Consider the following 14,492-nt stretch of genomic DNA (forward strand, 5'->3'; position numbering starts at 1 on the left):
GGTTCTCCCGTTTCCTCCCACTTCCTTCATTCCACCGTTTCATTCATCACTCATCATCACCGTCTCCTTTAGCCTAACCGGCATAACCGTGGGACGTAAAACTCAAAGATTTCATTTCATTTTTGTATTTAGATATAGATGTAGATGTCTAATAAAATACATATATCAAGATATATATATATAAGTTCCAGGAACTTGATGAGATGGTTAGGCCACCAAAATAACATTTGAGATATGGTGGTTGCATAACGTACGTTTACTCGAATCAACTGCAATGCCAGATTGAAAGCAAATCAAAGACAGACAGTTCCATACAGAACATAGGACTCACAAGTACTGGATGTTGTAAATGCACTTTCTTAATTTAGAATCAATTACAAGGAAACAAAGGTGGTACTTAAAGATAGTCATAAAAAGTTTTAAAAACTGAAATTTCCGTGTTCTTTTTTTTTTTTAAAAAAACGGCGTTTTTATCTCTAAAATTAATTATTTCCAGTCCTTTCCCATTCTTTGCAACAATGATTAATTTTGGGAAATTAGTTTACTGTTTTCAATCTGATACCAGTCGACGGACATTCTATTGTTATACGCGTAATATGACATAGTTCAGAATATTTTAAGATTGGAATTGTGAAGAAAATCTGAAACCATTCTTTTAAGATTGAAATTGTGAAGAAAATCTGAATAGATTCTTTTAAGACCTGAATTATAAAGAAAATCTGAAACTATTCTTTTAAGATTAGAATTATAAAGAAAATCTGAAACTATTCTTTTAAGATTGGAATTATGAAGAAAATCTGAAACCATTCTTTTAACATTCGAATTGTGTTGGATTGGAGAAAGTTTATTTATCGCATTGAAAAATATTCATAGTTCCTAAATGACAGTTTTCATGTCTATGACTGTACTGTACAGACGATTTAATTGTAAATGTTTGTCTTTTGTTTGTAGGGCTGAAGATAAATCAAGATTTGTACGCATGGCTCGCTGTTTTTGTACTTCCTGTCAATTCCGCTCTTAACCCTGTTCTCTACACTTTGACAACAAAACTCTTCAAACAACAGGTATGAAGTAACTCTTCACCAATTTCGTAAGTACGTTATATTTAAAAGGTTATTTTCATTCTATATTTGGTATTTCTCTTAAAGTCAAGGGTATTATATTGTTCGTGTTCTAGCGAACCTGTTTAATAGGGATCAAACTTACTAGCGTGATAGCGTGGTCCTAGATCCTAGTATATTTTTCTATTGAACTTTTGACAAAATCCCTAAGAAATTCTCTAAATTAATTTGATGTTACACTTGTGCAATAATGTAACCTATGACTAAAGGTAATGAACATTCACATTTATCAGACTTCGAAAATTTGTTATCTAGTTATGATTGTTATCTAGTTATTTTCCTAACTTTTCAGCTGATCATAACTTTGAAATAAGCAATTCTACAACCTGATTCTGGTCTATCTCCCAAACATTGTTACTGTTGTTTAGAAACGTTCTGTATATGGAAGACTTACTAAAATATGATATTATAGTCAACTTCCCTTTTTTCTCTTCTTTCTCTCTTCCTCTTTCTCTTTAACAAAAGAAGAAAAGGAGGTTGTGAGTAGCGTGGCAGACTAATACACAAAATTTATTTAAAAAATCTATAAAATAGGAGTAATTTAAGAACATATAATCATTTCCTTCATATATTGCTGTCATAATATGCAATAAATTAATATAGAATACTAAACATATATTGTGTAATATTATGTAATATATATAGGGTGGACCATTTAAATTGAAATATACTTATAGCTCTTAGACTAACGCATAGAGAACGTTGAAATACATTTCGTATGCTGTTGACATACTTTACTCGGGACTATCACTATATTAACAGTGTGACCAACCTAATAGAGTTGAATTCTTTTTGGATTGAGCTACATCATATTATTGTTTATTTCTAATACATACATAGGAAATTAAAACTTATAATGCTACATTTATCCTTCAGACTTAAAAACTAAGTATGTTACACTATCAAAAACATAATATTTTTTGAAGTCTCTACAACAGTAATCAAGAAAGTAAGATGAATGCTACAACTCATTTTCCAAAGTATCTTAGTGTAGATCATGACAATGATATATTTCGATATGACAATGATATGAAAATGAATCAACTTACCAAAAATGACTTTAGTTTAAAAACCTTCTGATAAAATACACATACAAATCACATAGTTCATTTTCAAAATATATAAAAGTCATAATTCTATGCTAAAACAAAACCGTAGCTCTAACTGTTCCAAAGATATGAAAAACATGTGTGGAAGTTGCGATATTGCTTAAAATGATGTATTTGTGGGACATTTTTATACCTAAGTCTACATTTGCTTTTCTAACACTACTGGCACAGTTTTTTTGTAAATGTAATTGCAACATGTAGTTATATAATTTTAAGCAATGTCACAAGCTTTACCAATATTTATCATATACTCTCAAAGATTTGATATATCTAACTGCTGTGAACGGTAAGATTATTTTTACGTCTATTGAAAACCATGTACATAACTGAATCTGATATTTGTCTAAACACTGTTTCAAAAGGAAACTTACTTGTAATATTTTTCCTATTTATTCCAAATACGTCATATCACGATCATAGTATTCGACTACAATGTATTTTGAGTGCATTTCCCCGTCCCTCTCACTTGCGTTATTACTGATGTAGAATTTCCTTTTATTTTTTGTGGAATTACTTTAATTATATTGTTGCGTGCTTAGTTTGCAACGTTGATTATTATACACAATGTTCTAAGTATTCATTTAATATATACATTTGAAATATGTAATTTTATAACGTAATGTCATTTGAACCATACTTTATATTGGATTAGCAACAATGTCAATCTGGTGGAATTTACAGAGTTTCAAACACTATCTTCATACTGACGATTGCAACCTCCAAAATTTCACAGTTTTCTATAGATGAGTATAAAAGTTACGGGATTATTTGAAGAAAAATGGTTCATCCTATACAAGGTGGCCAGCACGTCTGTTTACACCCAAACTAAATGTGTGTAAGACTGTAACATGCTAAGATATTTAAGATTTGAACCTCTCATCCCGTTCATTGATATGGCAAGATTGCCCCTAAAGTAAACTGCCACCGATTGCCGTTATAACTGCCATGTCACTCGCCGCAAAGGGAGAAGGATAAAGTGTGAACGTGGACCAGTTCATTATTTCACATTGGGAGATACAAGTGACTTAAGTTTGGTAGGACCACTTAGTGGCAAATGTGTGAGTCCATGAACGGGAACACAACAACGAAAATATGTCGTAGATGATGGATGCGTTTCGTGAGTAGTTCGATAAGGAGCCACTAACTTGTTAGACTTTGGTTACGTGGAACAAGAAAACTTTTAGCCATTGAAGTGTTTTGGATGCTCCTCGTTCTGGTTGTTCATCAACCCGAAACGAAACGTGTTGCAGAAATTAGTGCGTCAGTGATGCACTTACGCTTCAAATCAACCAGGGAGCGTTCTGCAGAACTTGAAATTGCAAGGAGTACATTGTAGCTTCACATGAAAATGTACTGGAAAGGAGTGTAGGTGTAAAGGCACGTTCTAGCCACCCTGTATATCCTTCAATATAATTTTAAAAGTGACTTCAGAGTGTAATTGAAACCATTCGAAAGAAATGTCTGAGCACGTTGTTAATTATATGTATGTTTGTCATTTGCAATAGATCTCCCGCTTATTGTACGTCTGTAAACGAAGTAATGGAGATGCGCCCCATTCCGCTGTGGATTCAGGTTTATCCATGAGCTTAGGAAACCATACAGGTGGTCGAGGGAGCAGAAGACACATGTTAGTACATGTAAGTAAAAACATGTATTTCTTCTTGAAGCTGAATATGTTGAGTAACTGTATATGGAAGTTAACTTTGCTTGTATTAATCCTATTTAACCCTTATTTCTTACATATTCCTATTTCTTTCACTTATTCTTCAGTGCAGGCATCTTGAAGAATAAATGAAATCTTGAATTTTGAGACCTAGGCATATGGTTTTAGGCTAAAGGTAGCGGATATTAAAGGAAATAAATAATTATCAAAGAAGTATTGGAATAAGAGTATGAGAGATTTCTGAAAAAATCCATCGGTACGAAGTTGTCCTGCGTAAAATAGTTCTGGATCAAGTCGGGAAAACCTCTCACCAAAGTTGGACGCTCTACCACTGGGTCACCAATGATCCTCTTGCATAAATAGTCAGAATTACTTTGGTATTTACTAACTGCTATTGCACATGATTTAGAAGCATATACGTTACCATTAATATGGAATTTTTGTTTTTCTTCTCCTTCTCTTTCTGTCCATTATCAACCATAGAACTCTCCAACCTTCCTTCATATCATTCTGTCTTGAGCCTTTATCGTACAATTATTTATTGTTTTGTGCCTTATTTCAACTTACCATTTTAGTTTTCTCCTTCATTTTATTGGGATTCATTCTGGTTGGCATTGCATGAGCTTTGTTGGCCATCTAACATCCTTTCTTTCAGCCAGGTACTCAGCTCATCTTTATTGAGCCTGCTTGATGTATTCCACAGTATTTTTACTTTAAATCTGGTTCCTGATCTAATCATTTTTTCTTCTACATTTTAGTGAATATTTCTCTTCATCTTTATTTCTGTCTCCTGAAGCTTTTTATGCATATCTGTTGTTTTGTAAGTAAGGGCTCAAAACTTAAATTACATGTTTCAAGAACAAAACTCATCATAGCTAATTTCTGGTCTTTCAATAAGGCATTTAATGACCGAGGTTCAATATTTGAAGATTGCTTATACAAACAATAAGTGAGCAATATCATAAGCATCGATCAGTGGAACTTGTGACTTATGACGCTTCCCAACCTTGACTAAAATAAAAGAGAAATACGTCACGAATTAATGACAGTGCAATTCTGTCTCCTCTCATCTTTAGTCAGTAAAATAATAAGTGAAGGAGGTCTACACACATAGTTTATATCTAACTTTGTGTAGTTGAATTGTTACTTCACACACGTTGCATTTGTTAGTGTGGAACATCTGCCAGTTCTTTAGTTTTAAAACATATTGGAATGGTAATATTTGTATCGCACTGAAGCCAACTTCTAAGTGAGACTCCTAGAACGTTTGTTAATACAAAATCGTAAACGAATATCACCACAGTTGTACCAATAGTCTCACTTCGGATTAGTTTCTCGACTTTTAATCAGAAGAACATAACACAAGATAACGCGAGTGATAAAAAAATCATTATGCACTATCGAAGATATTTAAAGTGCTAATTCTGGATAGGTTGTCATCAGTTCACCGGAAACGACTTTTGGGGACTTACTAAATCAACGCTGTTACTTGTTCTTAGTAATGTACTGTAAATACGTGGTGTATATGAAATTAATACTGACTAAACATTATTTTAAAACCTAGGCAAGATGCAATAGAGATAACATTTAAGTTCTTTTTCTTCTGATAGCTCTTCGAAGTAGAAACCTTCACACACACCTGTCAGTAATTTGTCAACCAAGCGCACCTTTACACTGCAATAAATGTGCCTTATTCATACAAGGAGCCATGGTCCAAACTCTTACTGTCAGTATCAAGAATCATTTTAATACATTAACACGAACCACGAAGCTTTTGGCAGCTCAATATTACAACGGTACTGTAATACAGCAAGGTTAAAACTACATCAAAATAATACGCTATACCACAAAATATTTGTAATACTACGAAAACCAGAAGTAATTCTTTATACATGTTTCAGTGCAATCTAAACTTTAGTTTGCGGACGTTGATGACCGCAAAAGGAACGGCAATATTTATTTATGATTGGCGTAGTAGGGAAAACGTTCTACCATTCTGTTCTGTTAGTTGGACTTATGTCCTTTGTATCTGAATGTTCTGCTCGATGGAAGGTTTTTGTCCATTTACCATCACGTAAGGGCTATGGCAAGATGGAATATAGTAGGGTAACCGTATTTAGAAAATTTTTAAACTTTCAAACTGGCATATTTTGATAATCCACTGTATAATCATGATGTCGTTACTCAGCCAGTGATGAAGAGCAACTTTCAACTATCTCGTCATGGAAGCCATTCGATATCAAAACATGAGTTCATTACGGAATAATCTGTTCGAAAAGTATGAAACTATTTCATAAAATTTGGAAAATCCTTTAAGAACGAAGAATCAATTATAGGGTTTAAGAACAGGTGAAAATTATACTATGTAACTATGTGTCCAAAACGGGAAGATTATAAAGGGCCATTATGAGTTCCATTTGTATTTTTCTCCTTGGACGTCGGCCACTTTCTAAAAAGAAGGGAAAATATCGTTTAAAAGGGGACATCTGGTTCCCCTGGAACAGAGGAGCAAATTGAAAATTATGGGTACAACGTGTTAGGATGAAAAGCTTTAATCGAAATGTTAAATATTTACGTAAGGTTTGTTAACAGGGAGGAGAAGCTACGCTATTGTTCAAACACATTTCATATAATATGATAGAAGAATGCTTTAAAGTTTCGGGTTGGTTTCAAAGGAAATAAACGAAATGTATTTCCATCAATTTGAATTAGTTGTCTTTTCATAATGCGTAAAGTTGCACGAGCAGTGAAGGAAGTTTTGATAGTGATCATATGACAAGAACTGTGTAATTATCGTTTTATTACACAGGTATATCCACTTGTAAATGTCCATTAATATTCTTCCCATAGAAAACACTCCCCTAGTGTCAGGAAGCCAGAATCTCCATAGAGGGTATACTCAGTCTTGTTAAAGTAGTAACTTGATTATTAAATCTAGTTATTTTGATATTCAGATTACATAGTCAAAATGTTAATTTAACTCTTCGCTATTATTATAACAAATTCAGCCCTAATAGTCATGTATTTCAGCACTGATACCTGCTTATTTTAGCACCGATAGTTGCCTATTTCAGCACTGATAGTTAGCTATTTCAGTACTGATAGGTGCCTATTTTAGCACTGATAGTTGCCTATTTCAGCACTGATAGTTGCCTATTTCAGCACTCATAATTACCCTAGTAGTAGTTAAACCTTTTGTTATCAAAATGTATATTAGAAAAAAAATATTGATTGGAAGAAACAGTATCTTTCTAATTTCTTATCCATCTACTTGTAAGAGTATTCTTACTGCCATACCAAGTATCCTATCTGTACCTCTCTCACGTCACGGCCTCACCGCAAACTCCCACCTGTCTATATTCAACACGGTCTTCCTTTTGGTATGATTTGTTTAAGTGTATTTTCGGCTTCAGCTATGTATGTACATTACTGTAGAGTGTAGAACCATAAAGATGTGTTCAGAATTACCACAAGAATAGGAAACTAAGGATATGATTCATTGAATTTTAATACTCCTCGCCAATGTGGAAGCAAACTTTACTGTTACTGTGAAACTGATTTTAATACACGAGAAGAACATTACATTATCTTTTAGTCAAATACCTTAAGGTTAGGAAACATTTTGGTGATACAACTGCTAAATTCTGATATGTATAAAGTAATGTGAAGCAAGTTTGATAATTTTAGCTGGTTTTTGTCTGTATTTCATGCTATTTTCTCAAGGCACCTTTTGACAACACTAAGCGTAAATGCAGTGAAGAGAACGAAAGCTTCAGTGTTGCCAGAACGGACTACAATAGCGGATTGGGCAACTTTTTAAGTACTCTCGCTACCAAAATTTCGAATTGGGCAACACGCTACTTCTTGGGCTATTTTTAATTATCTAAGGCTATAACACTTATGAATACGCTACTATATTATTTATAGATATGAAGTCACGAGTTATTAGTTTCTCTAATAGAATAAAAGTTTTGCTTGTTGAGTATTCCATTCACAGTGAAGAACAATTTTACTAAAACTAACATGTTCGATACTGGTTCAGTTCTTGTTTTGCTATTTTTTAATCTCCAGACCTGACAACTAGTCGAGTATCACTAACCGTGTTGCTGTCTCAGTTAACGCTTAAGCCTAATAGTTATGCAGAGCTGTCTAACATGAACATTGCAAATTTAATTGTGTTATTATATTATCCATATTAATATAATGTGTAAGTGGAGTTATAATAAATTATCGAAAATTCATGGCTGCCAGACAAAGAATTTAGCAACTAACTTAAAGAAGTGAGGAACAAGAGTGACTAAACATACTGTAAAAATATTTCAGAGCTCACAAAACTGACTTAAGCAATGTGTCTTTGAAAATCAAAAATGTCGCCCATTTTATACCATCACCAGCTGCCCAGTTTATTGTTTACTGAAATCCTACAGCAGTTGATGTGGTATGGGGTTTATCCTAATACACTATCGCCAATAATACAAAACTGCGCTCGCGATTTCACCATTACAAACCCAGATATCTAACGTCTGAGATTTATAAGTTTGTTCTACAAATAGTTCAAAGCCAAGGGCGCCAATCCTGGGGGGTGAGAGGGCCTGGGCCCCCAAATCTCATGTGGGACCCGTATTTTATTTCTGAATATACAATATTTGGCATAATTTGATTGCAATTTGTCTTAAAATCTTAATATATTTACCTTCTGCATCAGAATGCCCCCCCCCCAAATTTACAGAGAAATCGGCGCCCTTGTTCAAAGCAGTTACTTTTGGAGAACAACCTCGCTAGGCTACTTTCAAATCTTCAGATCTGGCAACACTAAAAAGGCTTCTGAAGGTACAGATCATATTTTTATTTACTTCCAATACTATTAACGAACCATTAAATAAATATTTTTTTTTTTTTTTTTTTTGCAACATTCAGCAACATAGACGACAGTACAACCTTGATATGTCCTAATCAATGAAAGCTTTTGACAAGTTGTTATTTCCTTTACTACTCAAAGAGCTACCAGTAACTAAACAGAAATTCATTTCATAAAGAATGTCAGTATTGGAGTGTACTTGTCCATGAACCGCACTAGGAGGAAACTTTCATTTTTATAACTTAGTTTGCTTTTATGTATTGATCAATATCTAATCAAATAAAACTAATAATGCTTATTTTTTTTAAATTTCTTTTCTCTCGACAGCAAACAACTCACAGCAGCACTATTCGATCTTCAGTGACCAGCAGAGGAAGCATTCGATGGACGTTTTCTAATGGTGTCCAAGCAACTAGCGTATAGAATTGGTTACTCCTAACAACTGCTTGTCAATAGAATATAAAACGAAAAAAAAAGCAAGAAGAAAAGACCGGAGACGAAGGAATAGAAACATGATCTTTTGACGAAGTTCGTTCAAGGGAATCAAAACACACAAAGGAACAACAAGTGGAAAACAACTTGAGAAGTCCAAAAATTCTTTCATTATTACAAGGAAATCAACCACGTTCTTTCGCTTTTTCTTTGCTCAGTATTGATTCTTGCGTTCAGTATCGCTTGATGCAATTGAATACGACACAAGACACACGATACTCCAATACAAAATCACAAAAGCGGTTTCCCCTTCTACTGTATGGCTTGTTTTCGTCCCAGTACATTTCTCTCTTGTTATAATTCTGATTTCCAAAGTAGAGAGACATTATTTATTGCTGTATAGTATGGTAGACGTCTACCACCTCACGATTTCATTTTTTGAATTGTGTATATATCTTGTTTGTATATAAATGTAATATTATGATTTCTGAGGGATCGCAAAACAGATCTGCACGCTTAGACTTGAGTTTTTGTAAGTTGATTTTTAAATACATAAGTTGAGTTCGTATACGGCACTACCCTATACTGCCATAACATATTATAAAGTGCACTCATGTCCAAAATTATTGTCGCATGTCTATAAATATGTTGTTGTAGGAATATAATTCGATAACGAATTCGTCCGGTATTTCTTACAATGTTAGTATGTGTATAATCGGCAAAGACATGTATGTGGCAAATTTCATGTCAAAAGGGCAGTAAATAAGAACAATATAACGAAAATAAAACTTTCTTGGCCATTTAGCAACATTTTGTTTTACTCATTCTAATTTTCGTATTTATAATTCTTTTCCTATGAAATTTACCACAAGTATACATTTCTCGATTATACACATAGTATCAGTATTATCAAATTATATTCTGACAAGAAAACAGTTATAGATATGCGACAATCATTTTGGACATGAGTGTACAAAAGTAAAGCATCGTCTCGGGTGAAATAAGAAATGAATTTCTGATTTCGTGACAAAACTAAAAAATTACATTTTGTTTCTCAAAATCGAGACGAGACAAGAACTTTAATGAGTCTTTGATCTCAAACACAGATTTAGTGTTACGTGATACATAATTTACATCTATAAATTGATAAAGTCACTGTACGAACACAATGAAGGGCATTATTAAGGTTTAAAGATACGAAATTCATTACACAATTTGTATCAATACTACATATTGTTTAGAAGTTGTTATTTATCACATCCTTCTTCGTAACACAGAGATAATCTAATTTCTAGATAAAGAAACAAATCAGGTATAATTTTTTACATAAATTTACAAAGTGAGACGAGAAACCTACAAAATCAACGAGACGTGAAAACCTTATGGCTCGTCTCATGGGAACATTATCCTCATACGGGCGGGGTTTATTGGCCTACGGTTTGCATAGAGGTAAAAACTTAAAATTTGGAAGATATTGGAGAGTATGTAATTATATTGATGAATATATATTATAGATGGATAAATATTCAAATAAACTGAATATCTAACAAACGAAATTTTGACTATGAATGTGACTACAATTTTAGACATGATCTTACGAAATTTGATGTATTACTGCCTTTGCTTTGTACAGGCTTTAAATAAAATATGTACAAAAAATCAACACATTTACGAGGGGCATCTAGAAAGTAAATTCCAAAAATGTCTCGAAGTGGCAAGATGGGTCAAAGCGGAACGCGCCGTTGTATGAGTGGAGGAGAAACATTTAGCCAGAGCTTGGTGCGAGCGCACTTATGTGGAGTGAGTGCTTATAAAACTGTAGTACGGTAAATATAGCTACGTACGATGGAGGTTCCGGAAGTAAGGTTTTTCTTTTCATTTTTTCACACGGAAACTTTACTGCTAAACATAAATACCCATGGCATCATGAATTATACATCTTGTGCTATTTTTTGACACAGATGCCTCTGACATTGATATATTTATTGTAGCGTGCAATCAGTTTGAAAAAAACTACTCTGGTAAAACTCGGTGCCCTGCGATGCAAGGAATTGTCCCGCAGCCTGCTGCACCTCAGCATTGTTTTGAAAGAGATGTCCCGAGAGTGCAGCTTTCAATGCAGGGAATAGGGGAAAGTCCGGTGGGGCAAGGTCCGGGCTGTAGGCAGAGTGATCCAATCTCACCCATCTAAAGAGCACAACACAAGAGCTCTGGTCTCTTTCATCGAATGGGGTCCTGAATTTGGTGAGGGTGTCGCAGTAGCGTGCTGCATTGATTGTCCCTTCAAGACGAAATCAATGAGAGTCATATCTTTCGCATCTACGAACACTGTGGCCATAACCTTTCCTGCAGAGAATGACACTGCGAATTTCTCCTCACTGGTGAACTGGGATACTTCCACGTCATTGAGGTAACCTTTGTTTCTGGGGTAAACTGGTGCTACCATGTCTCATTCCGTATGATTATTCTGAACATGAACTCATTTCCTGTAGTTATAATGCACATAATCAAAAATGGAGTATGACGACATCATTGTGATGTCTAGATACCTTAGGTATTCAGAAAATAAGTGTTTCATTACCTTCGCAATATTTCATCATGATTCCGGCCGCCTTATAGATGCCATCGCTATGCTGTGTTTTTATTAATAAATTTAATCTAGAATTTCCTTGTGGGTAAGCGGTTAGTGTACGCCCATTTGGTGTAGAAGAACCGGGTTCGATTTCCGGCGGGAGCTCTTGTGGTTCGGGTTTCACGTTAACCAGTAGGTTCACGTCTCATATAGCCTCGCTGCTGAACGGAAAGTTAAACTCAAAATCAATCAAATTTAAACGTCTGCGGAGACGTTATTTGGGACTTCAGGTTGCGGGGTAGTTCATTCGCTGTCATTCAGTTTGGGATATATATAATTTAATCAATTATATACTACTAAAAATTTTAAATTTTATATATAAATAATGGTCTTGGTTTCCGAAGTAAAATTTGAAATGATACTGCTACCTTTAAGATGAGACAAGATAGTAACTTTCGTGATGATATACAGAGCTCTTCCACTAGAAACACTTTATATATATATATATATATATATATATATATATATATATATATATATATATATATATATATATATATATATATATATAGTGTTTCTAGTGGAAGAGCTCTGTATATCATCACGAAAGTTACTATATACTTTTTTGAAACGAGACAATATCTTTCGTTCAGAATACCTTTTCGAGTTGGGACAGACTGAAATCTAGTCATATGGGAAACGGTCACGTATTCCCATGTTCAAATCAAATCTTAGTATTGCAAAAATACAAAATCTATCACAAAATTTAGCTTAAATCTTTATTTTTTTTTGTATATATACATTTTTATTATCCCTACGAATTTAGTATAACTAGGTCAACCATATAGTCAAGTAACTCTCGATTCAGCCATTCTGCTCTCATTTTCCCCAGGATGCTTTGCGGTCGGTGACATCACGTAGTGGTATTGCAAAGGACGTTATAAACTAAAAGATCTGTTCATACCACAAAATCGTGAAGCGATACGTAGCCTATGATTGGTGATTTTCTAATCTGTGAAATGTTATTCCGATAATTTCTTCTTACTTGTATTTGCACACCCATACATGCAGCATTGTATAATATAAATCTCAAGCATCAACTTAAACAAAAATAAATGACAGACACACTACATATGTACATATGAAGATTGCAATGTTTTGAGCCAACATATATGGCGGAAACGAAAGTAGCCAATCAGACGTGCTATTGCTAGGTTGTCTTTTGGCTTTATTCAGTTAGTAGGATGAAGATACATATGGGCAGATCCTGTATTTTATAACATCCTTGGGTATCGCGAGGTATCGTTCAAGACAAGAAATGAAACACTACATAAGCAATTACGCTAGTTTGTGTACTGTTTCAAGGTGGGCAAAAGTCTCTCCACATGACGTCACGGACAGGGAGCCAGTCAGAACGGTAAACGCTAACTAGGCCTACTATTATTTTATATATCTTGCTTGTACCTATGATTGTTCTTTGTTACGAGTAGTAATTGGTCTTTCAGAAGTCGTCTGCTGATGTAGGAAGAACTTTGAATATTGAGTAGGTCTTTCCTATTCCATGATAACATTAACTTCCTGACAATTGCAGATTGGAATTAGGAAAAAATCGTAACTTTTTAAAACCAGCCTAAGTGATAAGGACTGAGCTTTTTTACTTCTCTCTCAGAAATCATAAATGTAGATAGCACTTGAATGTAAGTGTCCACAGAGTCATATTATGTATTTTTGAATATTGAAGACATGAAAGTGATAATATAAGTGTGTTTTATTGTGTTTATGTACCTGCAGGTCATGTACGTTTTTATGTAAGTGCAACATAATATTCAGGGGAATACCTTTCCCCGAATTTTGGGGGGAAAATGTCTATACGCTTGAAATTGTTTTCATTAACTAAAGTAAACAAATATGCCCGATTTTATTTGAAAGAAGTTACATATTAATCTTTGATATAGACGTATTAAAGAATAATACATTTTATTTAACTTGACAATGCATTAACAAACATGCATCTTCTTATAGATAGAAAGAGATCTTCACTATAAGCTATGAAAAGGTCGTTAGTTCCCTAGGAGTACAGAGAATTGGCCCAATGGAGGGAAAACATGTGGTAGTCAACTACTAACGTTGGTCTTACGATTGATTTGGTATCCAATGTAGACCCTATTACATCAATAGTATTCCAATTGGGAGTACTGGATCGAAATTATTGGATTATTTACTCCGAATTGTTGATTGTTGAACATACACTGGAAATTACGTTCGATTAACGTTTTCTTCAAATTTTATTTTCGAAATTAATAACTGCCAACCATGCTGACATTTAACCACTGTAGAGCCTACCATCTGTACTGCTAGGGTAGCGGAAACAACATGAAAATTTTGACATACTGAAGTGTTCTGGTAATAACTGGCATTAACATTTGTAAAACCATTTCCATAGTTCATCGCTATTTTCATGTACAGTCAGGGACAAAATTTCTTTTTATTTTGTAAAAGGTATTTTGGGAATTACTGTGGAATAACTGTTAGAACGCACAGAAAGTTATATTTTTTAATTGACTGAAAACTGTATCCAAATTGTGCTTCTATTCTGAAGTTATTTACTAAACTAATTTCATAAAACGGAAAGAACTTTTGTCACTGGCTGTACCGCGTCCAATTATTTCGCCTTTAAATTTTTGGATTTTCTTTAGAGGAAAATTTGATAGGAATTGGTTTTCGTGGCGTACAGAAG

The 14,492-nt window shown here is 34.0% G+C and overlaps 1 protein-coding gene across 1 annotated transcript in view; it reads left to right on the forward strand.

The window, feature by feature from the left end:
* Positions 1-10,141, forward strand: part of LOC145685653 (G-protein coupled receptor GRL101-like) — a 452,342-nt gene extending 442,201 nt beyond the window's left edge. The window contains exons 11-13 of the mRNA XM_081758045.1: positions 952-1,064; positions 3,736-3,867; positions 9,079-10,141. Of these exons, the coding sequence (XP_081614171.1) occupies positions 952-1,064; positions 3,736-3,867; positions 9,079-9,174 (341 nt within the window). The 3' untranslated portion in view covers positions 9,175-10,141. The remainder of the gene's footprint in view (positions 1-951; positions 1,065-3,735; positions 3,868-9,078) is intronic.
* Positions 10,142-14,492: the final 4,351 nt, after the last annotated feature.

This window comes from Thermobia domestica, chromosome 5 (assembly GCF_964235325.1).
Source record: "Thermobia domestica chromosome 5, izTheDome1.hap1.1, whole genome shotgun sequence".
Lineage (NCBI taxonomy): Eukaryota > Metazoa > Arthropoda > Insecta > Zygentoma > Lepismatidae > Thermobia > Thermobia domestica.